The sequence below is a fragment of the Asterias rubens genome, chromosome 22, assembly GCF_902459465.1.
Source record: "Asterias rubens chromosome 22, eAstRub1.3, whole genome shotgun sequence".
Lineage (NCBI taxonomy): Eukaryota > Metazoa > Echinodermata > Asteroidea > Forcipulatida > Asteriidae > Asterias > Asterias rubens.
The window spans coordinates 4062563-4078011 of record NC_047083.1 but is presented as its reverse complement, the minus strand read 5'-3'; the positions used below and the strand labels follow the sequence as shown (position 1 = coordinate 4078011).

Here is a 15449-nt window from a genome sequence, read left to right as displayed (position 1 = left end):
TTGGACTTCATTTCCCCTTATTTTTGCAGGGTGGCTGTCAGAAAGTCTCCGCATCAGGACAGTTTTTGTTATAGCGCCCTCTCTTGAATCAAAATCTCCAATGTTTCCATGATCATACCAATCGCCATTTTACAAGTCCAAATCCAAACTAATCACGTAAATTCCTCAAATAATTCCTAAATATCCAGGTTAATCCAATCATCGAATCACTTTTATTAATCACCAAAGTCCCGTGCGTACATCCTAATCGTGAGTACTGTTTTAATTATTACAAAGGGTGATTTTAAGGGAAGTTGGTTTTCCATGTAATTCACGTTTCAATTTGTTTACATCCACATTGTTACAATGCATATAAATGTACATGTAGGCCCATATCATAGCGTATAATGTATAACGATGATTACTGTTACCAGCCCAATATGTATAATTGATTGGGGTTAATTTCTGCTTTCTCTATAGAACCACGGGTATATGATCACCAATAAATCAAAGTTCAAGTACACCTTCTTTTCATGGTCCTTCGAGCCCGTATTTGAACCAGCGACCTACAGCTATGGCTACGAATGAAATGGAGACCGAGAACATTAACCAGACAACCCCTCTTGATGATACCCATGCAGTTACCATTGGCGGTGTTACTATTCCAGTTGCAAGTCCAGCTACCAGTACACATCCAGTCCCAGTTACTGTCACCATCGTCGAGACCTCACCTTCCTCTACCGGGGTTTGCAGCACAGCTACAGCTGCAGCAGTTGGACTACAGACAAGTGCTGTTACCGTCCAATCCCGTTCTCGGTCCTCTCGGGACAGACGTATGCCGGCCCACTTTCAGGACTTTGTTATTGACCACCATCCTTCAACTTCCGGCAGAACAGATGAACGTAGCGTTGTAACCACACAAACATCTCGTTCACGGAGGAGTTCTCACTCATCGAACTCACTCTACAGCGGACAGTCCCGTCACAGTAAATCTTCCTTCAAGTCAATACTGAGTGACTCCCAATCAGCGAAACTCAAACAGCAACGCAAACAGGCTGAACTGGAAGAGATGAAACGCCAGATTGAGGAAGATCAATCAGCAGATGAAGAGTTACAAAGGCTAGACGATGAGGCATATGCCGCACGGATACACGCAGACGAAGAAGCCCTTGCGGCTCGTAGACGTGCCGAAGAAATTGAGCGAAATGCTTTTCGTCAGCGCGAGTCTCTGAACACACGACTATCAAGACAAAGAAGATTGCGAGAAGTGGAACAACAGCTAAATGAAGCACGACTGATCACAGCCATGGTCAACAGTGATCCAGAACCAGAGATAGAGAAACAGCATCAAACTGTGACCCCATCTTCTATCAACCAAACAACATTGTCTGACTCACCAACCCAGGGTCAAACAATCACAGTCAGTGCTGAGAATACTCACATAGACAACTTGAGTGATTTCCCTACATACAGCAATACTGCAGCTCATAAGCACAAAGCTGAAGTACACGTAGTTGATGTCACCATTCCGGCTGTTTATTCTCCATCTAAAGTAACACCACCGTCCATGCAGCCGGCAGTTACCAATCCGTACCCTATGACTGCACCAACACAGTCGGTTGGTTGGGCACCACCTTTTCCAAACCCCTTCGCACAACCGTACCCGGCTCCATCACATCCAATGGGGCCAGCTCCAGCACAAATGATGATGCCGAACTCCACGGAGATGCTGATTGCCTCTTCATATGGCATACCAAGGCCAGTACTACCTACCTTCAGCAGTGGAAAGGAGAAAGACTTTGCCCTCCTAAAAATGGCACTCGATAACCTGATCGACGTTCATCCCCACTTAACCGAGCCGTACAAGTACCAGGTTTTGCTGGGTAAACTCAGCGGGAACATCAAGAGGTTAGCCGAAGCTTTCATCCATGAAGCCAAGCCATACACTGCAGCTCTGCAAGCCTTGAAAGAAAGGTACGGTCAACCACGGCAGTTGATACAGAGTGAAATCAACTCCATCCTGAGTATGCCCCCTGTGAAGTACAACGACAATGACGCCTTTGAGAACTTTTCCCTCTCCGTGCATTCATTGGTAGGGATGCTTAAATCTCTGGAGGGAGAGAATGGCTATGAATTAAAGTGCGGTTCTCATGTCGACCGACTCCTAAGCAAACTTCCATCAAGCTACAGAGATAGATTTGTGGAGCACTGCATTAGTAGAGACATAATTAAGGTAGACTCAAACAACACCTATACCCTACTCCACTTTGCAAACTGGTTGCAAACGAAGTCCCGAGCGAGGCGAATTGTCAGTCAGGCTACTGCTATCCAGAAGAGTGACAACCCTTCTACTGATAAGAAGGATAAACACTTTCAGAAGAGGAATGCTCCTGCAACAGCAGTATTCGTCACAAACGAAACACCAACGATGCCCCCATCGACGAACACCACTTACTCTGGACAGAAGGGCCCAAACAGACCCAAAGCCTACTGTCCCAAGTGTAACGAGACAACACACTACCTCAACAGCTGTACAGAGTTTAAACAGTTGACAACCGAACAGATCATTAACTGGATCAAGGAAAAGAATAGGTGCTGGAGGTGTGGGCGTTCCCACAAGCCAGAAAACTGCACCCTGAAGAAACCTTGTAACACCTGCAAAGAACAGCACCTGACTGCCCTCCATGCTGCCATCCAGAGCGGAGCTAGTAAGGTTTACGTCACAGAAGCAGTAACGCAAGCCCTCTTCATCGACCAACCCTCCCGACCACATCATATTATGCTAAAGGTGGTAAAAGTTCTGCTTCACGGACCAGGAGGGATGATGGAGACCTATGCCATCCTTGACGACGGTTCAATGAGAACCATGATCCTGATGCCAGCTGTTCAAGCGTTGAAGCTTTCTGGGGTAGAAGACAACATACTCCTGGCTACAGTGCACAGTGAGCCATTCCTATGTGCAGGAAAATCAGTTAACCTGCAAGTGTCACCCAGGGACAACTCTGACGTCAGATATCCTATCAATGGTGCCTTTGCTGCCAACAACTTGTGCCTCTCTGAGTACTCGTATCCTGTTGAAGCCCTCAAGAAACGATGGTCACACCTTCGTCAGATACCCTTGCCTCCGATCAATAAGGCTTGCCCACTAATCCTGATTGGTTCAGACTATGCTGATCTCATTCACCCGATACAACCAGTTCGATTTGGCCCCAGAGGAGCACCATTAGCTGTATGCACAAAACTTGGTTGGTCTCTACAGGGTCCAGCCAATCTCCTTCAAAGCCAATCAGAAGAGCAACAGTGCTTATTCACGACAACCCTTCAGCCAACCACAGATCTGCTCAAAAATGTTGAACGACTCTGGCAAGCAGACATCCTACCCTACTCTGAAAAGCAAGTCACTCGCTCGAAACAAGATAAGCAAGCCATAGCGGCACTTGAAGAGAAAACCATCAGAATAGAGATTGACGGAGTTCAGCGCTACGCCACTCCTCTACTTCGCACCAAAGACGACAACAAATTCAGAGCTACTAAGGAAGCCGTCATGCAAAACCTGAAGCGGAACGAAAGACGCCTCCAAAAACACCCAGATAAAGCTGAAATTCACAACAAGCTTATCCAAACCCTTGTCGACACAGGCTTTGTGAAAATCATCAGCAACGAAGAAGCTCTGAAAACTGAAGAGTCCTGGTATATTCCGCACCACGTAGTTGAGCACAATGGAAAACACCGCTTGGTATTCAACTGCTCTTACGAGTATGAAGGCAAGATCCTCAACAATCACCTACTACCAGGGCCAACACAAGGTGCTTCACTGCTCGGCGTATTCCTGCGATTCCGCCAACACCCTGTTGCCATATCTGGGGATATTCAGGCAATGTTCCATCAAGTGAGACTACTCCCTGAAGACAAACCTCTCCTTCGATTTGTATGGCGTAAGATGAACCGAGACGTTGAGCCAGATATCTACGAATGGCAAGTTTTACCATTTGGCACCACGTGCAGCCCATGCTGTGCCACATTTGCACTACGCAAACACGTCAGCGATGACAAGGATGTCTGCAGTGCAGTTGACCAGGCATTCTACGTCGACAATTGCCTTGACAGTAAACCTACCATACCCGAAGCAAAGGAGCTCGTTATGAAGATGCGAAAGCTACTCTCAACTGGTGGTTTCAACATCAGACAATGGGCCAGCAACATCCCTTCAGTAGTTGATGAACTTCCATCTAATGCCAGATCTGAAGGCTACGAGCTCTGGTTAGCCTTTGGTCAGAACGACTTGTCCGAAGGCACCCTTGGACTTCGATGGCAATGTTCAACAGACGAACTCAGTTATAAACACAGATCAACTGAGTACTCGACGCTCAACCTACGAACTATCTACAAGATTCTTGCTAGCCAGTATGATCCAATTGGCTACATTTCTCCCTTCACAGCACGTGCTAAGGTGCTAGTGCAAGACCTTTGGAAGACAAAACGAGACTGGGACGACCCTCTGGAACCAGGAAAGATCCGTGATCAGTGGCTCACTTGGGAGGAGGAGCTCTCCGACCTTCCTCTGGTTAAACTGCCGAGATGTTACACCCCGCCTGATGTCAACACAGTGACTTCCAATAGAGAACTACATGTTTTCTGTGACGCATCTGAACGAGTATACGGATCAGTTGCCTACCTCCGCACTGAAGACAAGGGGAACGTCAGCGTCAGTTTTCTCATGTCTCGATCCAGAGTGGCACTGAAAAGACAACTATCGATGCCACGACTCGAGTTATCAGCAGCTCTCACCGGTGCACAACTAGCCGATCTCCTTCGTAAGGAACTTACCCTAGAGATCAACAAGGTCACCCTATGGAGCGATTCGACCACAGTCCTGCAGTGGTTGAAGTCAGAATCATGCCGATATAAGGTCTTCGTTGGTACTCGTGTCACCGAAATACAGACCCTTACAGATGTGCAGGACTGGCGCTATGTGGACACCCAGAACAACCCTGCCGATGACATTACCAGGGGTAAGTCACTCAAAGAACTGAGTCAAGAATCCCGATGGAAGACAGGCCCACTCTATCTTCGTCAACCTCCGTCTCAGTGGCCGAAAAGTCCAATCACTGACCCTACAGAGGATGCAACAGAGCTGAAGAAAGCAACCTTCTGTGGTAAGACTGCCATTGTAGAAAACCCATTGCAGCCCGATCTCCATCAGTACAACAGCTGGGACGCTCTGGTAGAGGCTTTCAAACTATCCCTTCACGGGGTGGCCAAACCTGGAGATGACACAGCACAGTTGCGGGAGGACATCGAAAATCTTCTGTACCAAAAATGTCAACTCGAAAGCTTCCCTGAAGAGCTGTCTGCCTTAAATGCCAAACGAGGAATACCGTCCGGGAGCAAGCTCTCACAGTTGGACCCAGCCTATGACGAAACCGCAAAGCTCATCAGAGTTGGAGGACGACTACGTAGGGCAGAAATCCTCTCCGATGCTGTTAAATACCCAATTGTCCTTGATCCTCATCACCACATCACCAAGCTGATAATACGTGACTATGACGAGAAGCTTCTTCACTATGGTCCAGAACGTATTCTAGCTGAATTAAGACGCAAGTTTTGGATACTCCGGGGAAGGGAGGCAATTCGTCGTCATCAGCATCAATGCTTTGAATGCCGCAAATGGCGCGCAAAACCCGAAGTACCAAAGATGGGTGATCTTCCTCCGTCCCGTCTCCGTCTATTTAAGCCAGCCTTCTACTCTACCGGTGTTGACTGTTTCGGTCCGATGCATGTCAAGATTGGTCGCCGCTCCGAGAAAAGGTGGGGGGTGATCTTCAAGTGTATGACGACCAGAGCTATTCATATAGATCTCTTAGAAGGCCTGGACACCGATGCCTTCTTGATGTCCTTTCGGCGCTTCATTTCCAGACGAGGGAAGCCCTATGAGTTGATATCTGATTGCGGAACCAATTTCAAGGGAGCTGAAACTGAATTACAGGAAGCATTCCATGCCATGAAACCTGACCTTGCTGCACAACTAGGCGACCAGAAAGTGAGATTCAAGTTTAATCCACCCAGTGCACCTCACTTCGGCGGAGTGTGGGAGCGAGAGATCAAGAGTATTAAAGACGGTCTCAAGGTTGTAATCAAGGACCAATCAGTCACCGAAGCCGTACTACGCACCGTCCTGATAGAAATTGAAGGCATCCTCAATTCCAAGCCATTGGGCTACATCTCATCTGATGTTGCAGACATCAATCCCATAACTCCGAATATCCTACTGATGGGACGCCACGACCAGTCACTTCCACAAGTAGTATACCCTGTCGACGAGCTGATAGGACGACGCCGATGGCGCCACAGCCAAGTACTAGCGGACCAGTTCTGGTCACATTTCCTGAAATACTACCTGCCAAGCCTCCAACTTCGCCCAAAATGGCAAAAGGACTGCCGTAACCTCACCTGTGGCGATGTTGTCATGATTGCCGACCCTCAGCAGCCTAGAGCTCATTGGCTAGTTGGTAGAGTCATCGAGACACTTCCTGGAGTTGATGATCGCATCCGAGCGGCCAGAGTTAAAGTCGCTGATCGCGAATACACCAGACCCGTTGCGCGTCTGATACGCCTACCTGAGATCACCGATAGTGAAGACCCCTAGAGATGGACACCTATCGTGGACTTTTGAAGACTTTCTCTGTTTGATAAAATTTAGAGCCTAAATTTGGGGTGGCTGTCAGAAAGTCTCCGCATCAGGACAGTTTTTGTTATAGCGCCCTCTCTTGAATCAAAATCTCCAATGTTTCCATGATCATACCAATCGCCATTTTACAAGTCCAAATCCAAACTAATCACGTAAATTCCTCAAATAATTCCTAAATATCCAGGTTAATCCAATCATCGAATCACTTTTATTAATCACCAAAGTCCCGTGCGTACATCCTAATCGTGAGTACTGTTTTAATTATTACAAAGGGTGATTTTAAGGGAAGTTGGTTTTCCATGTAATTCACGTTTCAATTTGTTTACATCCACATTGTTACAATGCATATAAATGTACATGTAGGCCCATATCATAGCGTATAATGTATAACGATGATTACTGTTACCAGCCCAATATGTATAATTGATTGGGGTTAATTTCTGCTTTCTCTATAGAACCACGGGTATATGATCACCAATAAATCAAAGTTCAAGTACACCTTCTTTTCATGGCTAAAATAAGAGATGACTCAATACCCCCGCCGTACAGGCCCGTAGACTAGTTCAACCTGCTTATTATGCAACGACGGCCAGTGTATTGAAACCATAACAGCCTATTCTTATAACATTACATTACATTCATAAACGCACGTGGTTATTTAGTCTTGGTGCAAGACGTTTCTCGTTTCCTTTTCACGCACACCGCGGCCAATTCACCGACATCGCGCGCACCGACTCACCTGACTTATATAGTCCACTCACCGCCCCGGAGAAACGTCTTGGTCCGTGTGCTGATCGCTCGGGAATTTCCGAGCACATTCCAATCATGCCGTGCTGCGCTAGGCCTGCATAACTCTGACGTAGCAGTATCAGCATAATTTCCCACAGTCTGGTATCTGTACGTCTTCTGTGCAACGCAACCAGAAACAGCGAGGCTTCCTCGTATGTTAGTTGGTGTGTCGGGCTTGTACATTTACGTTCGTCTTTTAATTTTTGTAAACATGATTGCTGCTGAACGATGTGCGAATTTAGTTTGCCCTAAAATACGTTTTTAGGGAAGATTTTGAGAATTTTGTAAGTGCAATTAATTGAGGGGAATGGAATCTTAAAATGTTATGAACGAGGATGTTTAGCAACAGAGCTAACAAAAATAGATCGATGTTCACGAACATGGGATTTTCTGGCATTTTTAGTCTTAGTCCAAAGGGTAACTTTGTAGGTAAAAAAAATTGTAGGGTCACAGTGCCTGAAAGTACTTTTTATGCAGAAAAAACTAAACACTACATCCGAAACGTCCGTATCATACTCACACAGCTTGGTTAAAATCAACCGGTGGTCGACCACCATTAAATATCTAAGCCTATGAGTAATTTGACACGTCTTCGCGAAGATAAGAAGCCCAGCCACAACACCTCGTTGGCATTCGGTTGTGTACTGTGTGCATGTGTACAAGAAGGTACATGTACATGTCAGACATATCCTTTGCCGACGCACTTGGCCATGCAGGATATCTTTCTTTATTTTCGAAATAATGTGCAAATATACCCATACAAGTTACAAGTTCTCTCACCCGCAAATAAAACTCTCGACTCCTCGAGTCTTGCCGATGCGGTCAGCAATATTTTTATAGTATTTTTTCATTGACTGACAATTTCTTCCCTCTAACAATCGATCGCAACCGCTGATCTCTAATTAATAATAACATAAAGATCAGTGATCGCCTTTGCATGCACAATAAAACGCACATGGTGTGTATTTCCCCGGGTTCCCGCCGTAGCATGATGCAGCGAGGCTTTTACTCGACACGTCGGGTGCATGCAAGTTACCAGACTGGCCCGCTTGTCTGTTTCCAGTTGTGCGCGTGCGTAGTATTTTGTTGACCCACACGTTGAATATGTATGTGAGGTCACATAACTCAAACATGCACACGGACCAAGACGTTTCTCCGGGGCGGTGAGTGAACTAAAGTCAGGTGAGTCGGCGCGCGCGCTGTCGGTGAATTGGCCGCGGTGTGCGTGAAAAGGAAACGAGAAACGTCTTGCACCAAGACTAAATAACCACGTGCGTTTATGTATGTAATGTAATGTTATAAGAATAGGCTGTTATGGTTTCAATACACTGGCCGTCGTTGCATAATAAGCAGGTTGAACTAGTCTACGGGCCTGTACGGCGGGGGTATTGAGTCATCTCTTATTTTAGCCACCCTGCAAAAATAAGGGGAAATGAAGTCCAACATCCATGTAATGTATAATAATCCCTTTAAATTGCAGTTGGATGATATGGACATTTTGCCTTATTTGAACTTGGGGTCACCAGTTGCTTTTGAGTATGTTTTAGGTAAGGGATCATGTTGCATTATTAATCGAATATTTATATGGGACGTTTTTTTGGAAGTTATTTAAATTAATAAACGGTAATGTGTTGGTTGGTTAACTATGATTCTATCTTTGGATTTATTTGTCTGGCGTTTCTGCGGAGCAGTGCCTTAAATTAGGGTAGTCGTGAGAGTTGTCGGGGACGGTCCAATTCAAAAACGTTTCGGTGGTTTATACAACAGCAAGATGTCACTGAGGATTTGGTCGAAGTGGTCGACCCGGGCATAAGCGGTTTAAAGGCAGTGGACACTATTGGTAATTACTCAAAATAATTATTGGCATAAAACCTTTCTTGGTGACGAGTAATGGGGAGAGGTTGATGGTATAACACATTGTGAGAGACGACTCCCTCTGAAGTGAAGTAGTTTTCGAGAAAGAAGTAGTTTTCCACGAATTTGATTTCGCGACCTCAGATTTAGAACTTGAGATCTCGAAATCAAGCATCAGAAAGCACACAACTTCGTGTGACAAGGGTGTTTTTTTTCTTTCATTATTATCTCGCAACTTCTACAACCGATTGAGCTCAAATTTTCACAGGTTTGTTATTTTATGCATATGTTGAGATACACCAAGTGAGAAGACTGGTCTTTGACAGTTACCAATAGTGTCCACTGTCTTTAATATCTATAGTGGAATATTTTTATTGCATCTTGAGTAAATTTACATACAGTTTTTTGTTGAAGACTAAAAATTAAATTTTATCTTCTATGTATATTATTAATCAGGACCTGATGGGGTACCTTTTTGAAGTTGATTTGTCATATTGATTGAGATTTGGCTTGAATTTGAGGTTTGATGGAATAAAAAAAATGCTAAAATGCGCCCCCAAATAACATTTATTAGTTATTAGCATTATTTTATATCAAATATATTATTATCATGTTATTATTATCTTGTTGAAAAAACGAGCCTGGTATATGAGATATGAAGGCAATTGTCTCCTGTTGCCCAGATTTTTGCCTTGGTGCCCCTGAAAATGTTCCTCTATAGAAATTGACAACTTCCTTATAGAGTTGCCCTTTTCTGGATAACAGAATGGCGATATGAACACAATGTCACACTTTCATTAAGCTATTAAAGCTCAAAAGCGGTCAAGAGCAACAAAATTGTTAAAATAAAAGGTTACCATGGTTACCATCCAAAATACTATATTACAACATGTATTGTCTTTAACTGGTTTCCTGCAATTTTTTGCTTAATAGTATTGATGACCAGGGCCCAATTTCATAGAGCTGCTTAAGCACAAAATTTTGCTTAAGCAAAACAAAACTTGCTTAGTAATATCAGATTCCCGGCCAAGACCCACTCAATTGTTATGCTAAGTTAACAACAGCTAAATACCAGTCACAAGCAATGTATATGGCATGACATTTTTGCCAGTAACATGTGAAAAATAAGCGAACTATTGTCGTGCTTTAGCAATTTTTTTGCTTAAGCAGCTCTATGAAATTGGGCCCAGTTTTTATATAGTGCTTTTCACACCCAAAGGGCATCTCTAAGCGCTACCAACATTAATGACAGTAAATTGTTCAGCATATGTTTTTCACCTTTTGAGGAAGCTGGCCTATAGGCTCCTATTGTCAGACTATTAACTATTTTGTTTACAAAGTTTCGTAAACTGTGGGTCATAGTGATAGGGCATAGGTCAGGAGGTCAATTGTTAGCGTTCCACATGTTCAACGTCCCATTTGTATGACCTCCGCTCTCCGATTCCAATCTGAAGTTATCGTTGAACAGCGGATGCCACCAGGGGTAAACGCGAGCGCAAAGCAAGGGATCAAGAATCAAGATCGTTCGGTCGGCTCTCTTGGTGTGACGCACCATCGGCTCCTGAAATTCCAGCTTTAACTTGTTGTACATCATTCCGTAGCTGACGCTGAACGATGCGTTCACTAACTCCTTCCCCATGATCCGTTCGGGCTCCAAACGATGGCAAGTCTTACACATGATTTTCAAGATCCATTGATCACGATTAGGGTTCACAAAAATCTCTCGCTCACAATCAGAAATCTGACACGCGCGACTCGTTTCCTGAAACTTCAAGTAGTAGACGTAGTTCGAGCCCTTGCGTCGACTGACGTGGTACATGAAAATGAGCCCCGACATGTTCTCCACCGCGTCGTTGGTGTTTCCCAGCGCGGTGTTGCGGTGGGCGAAAGGCGGGTAGATGAACTGGAGAGAGCGTATAACGAGGGTGCGCAGACCGAACGTTCGCTGGATGCTGGTGTAGTGAAGCTCCTTGGGGAGACTCTTTGCTGCTTCGGGGCTCCAGTACCTAGATCTGTCATTCTTGTTATAGTTAATTTTATTAGATTACACAAAAGGCGTCATTAGCCATTTTTGAGATTATATGTTGGACACATAGAGGGCGCACTGGTGATACTGCTTGCACAAAATAATGCGACGGGACCGGAAGAAAACACGCGCGCCGATTTGTACGCGCGTTGCACATGAAGTACACATTGGAGTTTGTGTTTATTTAAAACGCTATGCGATAAACACACGCTGTGCGATGCTCTTTTGTCTACTTTTGTGCGATGCTTTTTTTGAAAATGGCCGCATGCTCACATAGACCTTTTCGCAAATACCGGGGCGCGCGCGTAAAGCTAGGAATTAGGTGCATTGTGGTCTTGCTGGTATCCAAATTTGATCCATATAATCCCACAATGCACCTCATTCAACAGTCTGCGCGTGCGCATTGGTATTTGCGATAAGGTCTATGTCGGGCCATGTATAAAGGCCAGTGCGCCCTCTAGATCTTAATAACTCTATGGTTGCATATTGTAGAAGTGCATTGTTTGGTTTAGATGTAAACAGACAGGTTTACCCAAACTACTGGTGTTATAGTATTGTGTCCCCCATATCTCAAAATGCCTTATGTCCGAGTGGTTTCAGAGCATCGAACTAAAGTTCTGGGCCCAATTTCATAAAGCCTGTAAGGCACATAAAACTTGCTTAGTACAAAAAACGATTGCTTAACAAAAATAGGTTACCAGTCAGAACACCGTCCAGATACCATTGCTGTGACTAGTACCCCGATTATTTGTTGCTTAGCCAAGAAATATACTACAGAGCAGAATTTTCTGCTGAAAAGCTTTATGAAGTTTGGCCCTGGTGGTTAAGTCATCGGAGTGTGGGTTCGAATCCCGGTCAGGACACTTGTGTCATTGGGCAAGATGCATTTTGCTTTTCTTTACACAGGGGTATAAAAATGGGTACCTGCGAGGGTAGAGGCTGACATTGTGTATGAAAAAGCCTTTGGGTTGTATACTCCCCAGGGAGCTGAGAAAGATTAAAGAAATGTTATTGGCCCAATGACCTGCAGCCGATTTCACGAAACGCTAGGATTAATCCTAACTCGAGTTAGGACGAGTAATCCGTCCTAACTTGGGATAGGTTCAATGCGTCCTATTATTTGGATACGGAAGTGAACTCGTCCCAAGTCCCAAGATTAATCCCAAAGTTAGGAAGAGTTTGGTGAAATTGACGGCAGGGCACCTTGAGACAGTTATTGCGAAATGCGCTAGAAGAAGGTGGGGTTCTTTTCGGACTGACCTGAAATACAGCTTTCTCCAGAACCCTGCAGTGTTTGTCAAGGCGTACGTGTCACATGCAAAGGTTGAGATGTCTTCAGGGTAGATATAGGCGGACACAAGGTACCAGATAACCGTTGGGTAAGCATTGGCACTTGAAGAGTGACCTCCTGTAACTTGCTCTGCAGCAAATAAAGAGAGAGAGAGAGGGAGATGATGGACCGTTCAGATCTCTTGCATTCTAGAGCAGGGCCTACCTTCATGGCTGTGCTGTGCTGCCGAATTCTGCGCTTAAAGACAGTGGACACTATTGGTAACAACTCAAAATAATTTTCAGCATCAAAACTTACTTGAAGAACTTACAAGAAACGGCTCCCTCTCAAGTAACGTAATATTTGAGAAAGAGGTAATTTGTCACTGAAATAATAAAAGACTTCAGGCCTGAAGCCTTTCTTTAGAAATCTAAAAGATAACAAATTTGTGCAAAGTTTTTTGTTTTTTCTTTTTATTCTTCATTTTCCTCTTTATCTTCGATGACCGATTGAGTCCAAATTTCTACGAATTGGTTATTTTCTACATACTGGGATCAGTACTGGTTGGGATACACAAAGTGAAAATACTGGTCTATGACAATATTTATTACCAAAGGAGTCCAGTACATTTAACCACAGTGATGAGACGCCAGTTAGCATCTTAAACTTTAGATCAATCTCGAGACTAAACATGACTGCCTCTTACTTACCGACTGGCATCCTTTCTGTTATGTCTTCCTTCTCCGTCATCTCAGTTAGGTCGACAACCTCGATGAAGACGATCTCTTCCTCATCATCATCATCAGAGAACTCTCTCTCAAACCAGTCTTCAATCACATCATCTTGGGAGGTGTTCTTCAAGATTTCACTCGTGCTGTCCACGAGTTTGACTTTAAAAGAAACAAAGATGGTTACGTTGCAATGTGTCACTTCACAATGCATGTACTTGGGGTTTTGTTTGTTTGTTTTCTCATAATACAAATTTGCCCCAAACGAGGCAAAAAGCCACGCTTGAAGAGCTCTCTCTCAAAGTCATCAATCACATCATCTTGCGAGTTGTCCTTTAAGATTTCACTCGTGCTGTCGACGAGTTTGACTTTAAAAGAAAACAAAGATTGAAATGTGTCACTTCACAATGCATGTAATTGGTTTTTGTTTTTGTTGTTTATATTGTTTGCCCCAAGCAAGGCTAAAAGCATCCCTTGAAGAACTCTCTCTCAAACCAGTTGTCAATCACTTCATCTTGTGAAGTATCCTTAAAGATTTCACTCGTGCTGTCGACGAGTTTGACTTTAAAGGCAGTGGACACTATTGGTAATTACTCAAAATAATTATTGGAATAAAACCTTTCTTGGTGGCAAGTGGAGAGGTTGATGGTATAAAACATTGTGAGAAACGGCTCCCTCTGAAGTGCCATATTTTTCGAGAAAGGAGTGATTTTCCACGAATTTGATTTCGAGACCTCAGATTTAGAACTTGAGGTCTCAAAATCAACCATCTAAACGCACACAACTTCGTGTTACAAGGGTGTTTTTTCTTTCATTATTATCTCGCAAGTTCGATGACCGATTGAGCTCAAATTTTCACAGGTTTGTTATTTTATGCAAATGTTGAGATACATTAACTGTGAAGGCTGGTCTTTGACAATTACCAATAGTGTCCACTGCCTTCAAACCGAAGGCGGTTACTGTCACAAAATTTCTTGTTTTTTTGTATATATTTGTATATAGCAATGTACCTTTAAGTTCAGGCTATTGTTAAAAGTTCCTGCGAGGTTGTCATTGATTAGGTTCACTGGAGTGTAGAGGTTTAAACATTCCCTTGTTCTTTTTAGCATGGGGTTTCAGGTATAGAGGTTTCAGGTTATGTAACACTGGGTCAGTGAAGTATATAATTTATTCAAGGTGATTAGGCCAAGTAGTTTAGTCAGGGGGACATTCCAAGTTTAGGGTGTTGGCCAGAGAGTTCCAGTAAGAGCAGTAAGAAGGACACACTGCACAGCCACTCTGCTCTTTCACCTGACATTGTGATGAGCCAGCAACATCGTGGATAGAGTGTGTCGGCACTCTATACTTGGCTCAAACCGTGAGCTTCAAAAGTAAACCAGAGCAGGGTGAAATTTATCACCATAGTTAACATTGAATCCAGGCGGAAACACCCAGGATTGACTGTAAGTTAAACCAACTATTTATTTATTGTTTATAACTGCTATATTTTCAGGGCATTTTGTTTGAAGAAGTTCAACCAAAACAAAGTCTATATTTTCAGTGCATTTTGTGTGAAGAAGTTCAACCAAAACGAAGTCTGTATTTTCAGTGCATTTTGTGTGAAGAAACAAAAACTGTGTTGATAAATCAATATTAATTTAGAATTGAGTAATCTGGCTTTAGTCATGTTAGTTACAAGAAATACTATTTTATTTGCTTGAGACATTTGAGAAAGTTGTGACAGAAAAGTGCTGTTATCCAAAATGGTTTTTAGTGCAAAGTTTGTTCAGAAGGGCCATAGTCAATCACATTATTATGTGTTATTTGTTATTACAAACTCTATTGTTTAGATGGCCAAGAGTATGTGCCGAGAGTATGCGCCAAGATGGCCAGGGAATGGGCGAGGTTGCTCCAGTTATAACGCGCGTTCATCAGTAGGCGAAACGTCGGGCCGGACAGGGAAGTCGCGGCAGGGCTGGACTGATGTATCAGGGAGGTTGCACCGAGGAGGTATTTGTTGGAGAAAGGAAAGACTGGCTTTTATGCCTAGAAAACAATATTTGGAGATGCATATTAGTGTTAAGTAGAAGTTGAGATTGCATATTGATGCTATTGCGAATTTAAGTGGAATTTGGA

General features: G+C 43.8%; 2 protein-coding genes across 2 annotated transcripts; one reads left to right on the top strand and one right to left on the bottom strand.

Moving 5' to 3' along the window:
• Window positions 1–553: 553 nt before the first annotated feature.
• On the top strand, window positions 554–6625 carry LOC117305405. Its single transcript, XM_033790276.1, has one exon. The coding sequence runs from the start codon at window positions 554–556 to the stop codon at window positions 6623–6625; it is 6072 nt and encodes a 2023-aa protein (XP_033646167.1).
• A 3860-nt stretch (window positions 6626–10485) lies between these two features.
• On the bottom strand, window positions 10486–13548 carry LOC117305404 (transmembrane protein 183-like). The gene is made up of 3 exons (XM_033790274.1): window positions 13317–13548; window positions 12597–12756; window positions 10486–11316 (listed from the first exon to the last, which is right to left on the bottom strand). Exons 1-3 carry the CDS (start codon window positions 13546–13548, stop codon window positions 10695–10697), a joined length of 1014 nt encoding a protein of 337 aa, XP_033646165.1. The 3' UTR covers window positions 10486–10694.
• Window positions 13549–15449: the final 1901 nt, after the last annotated feature.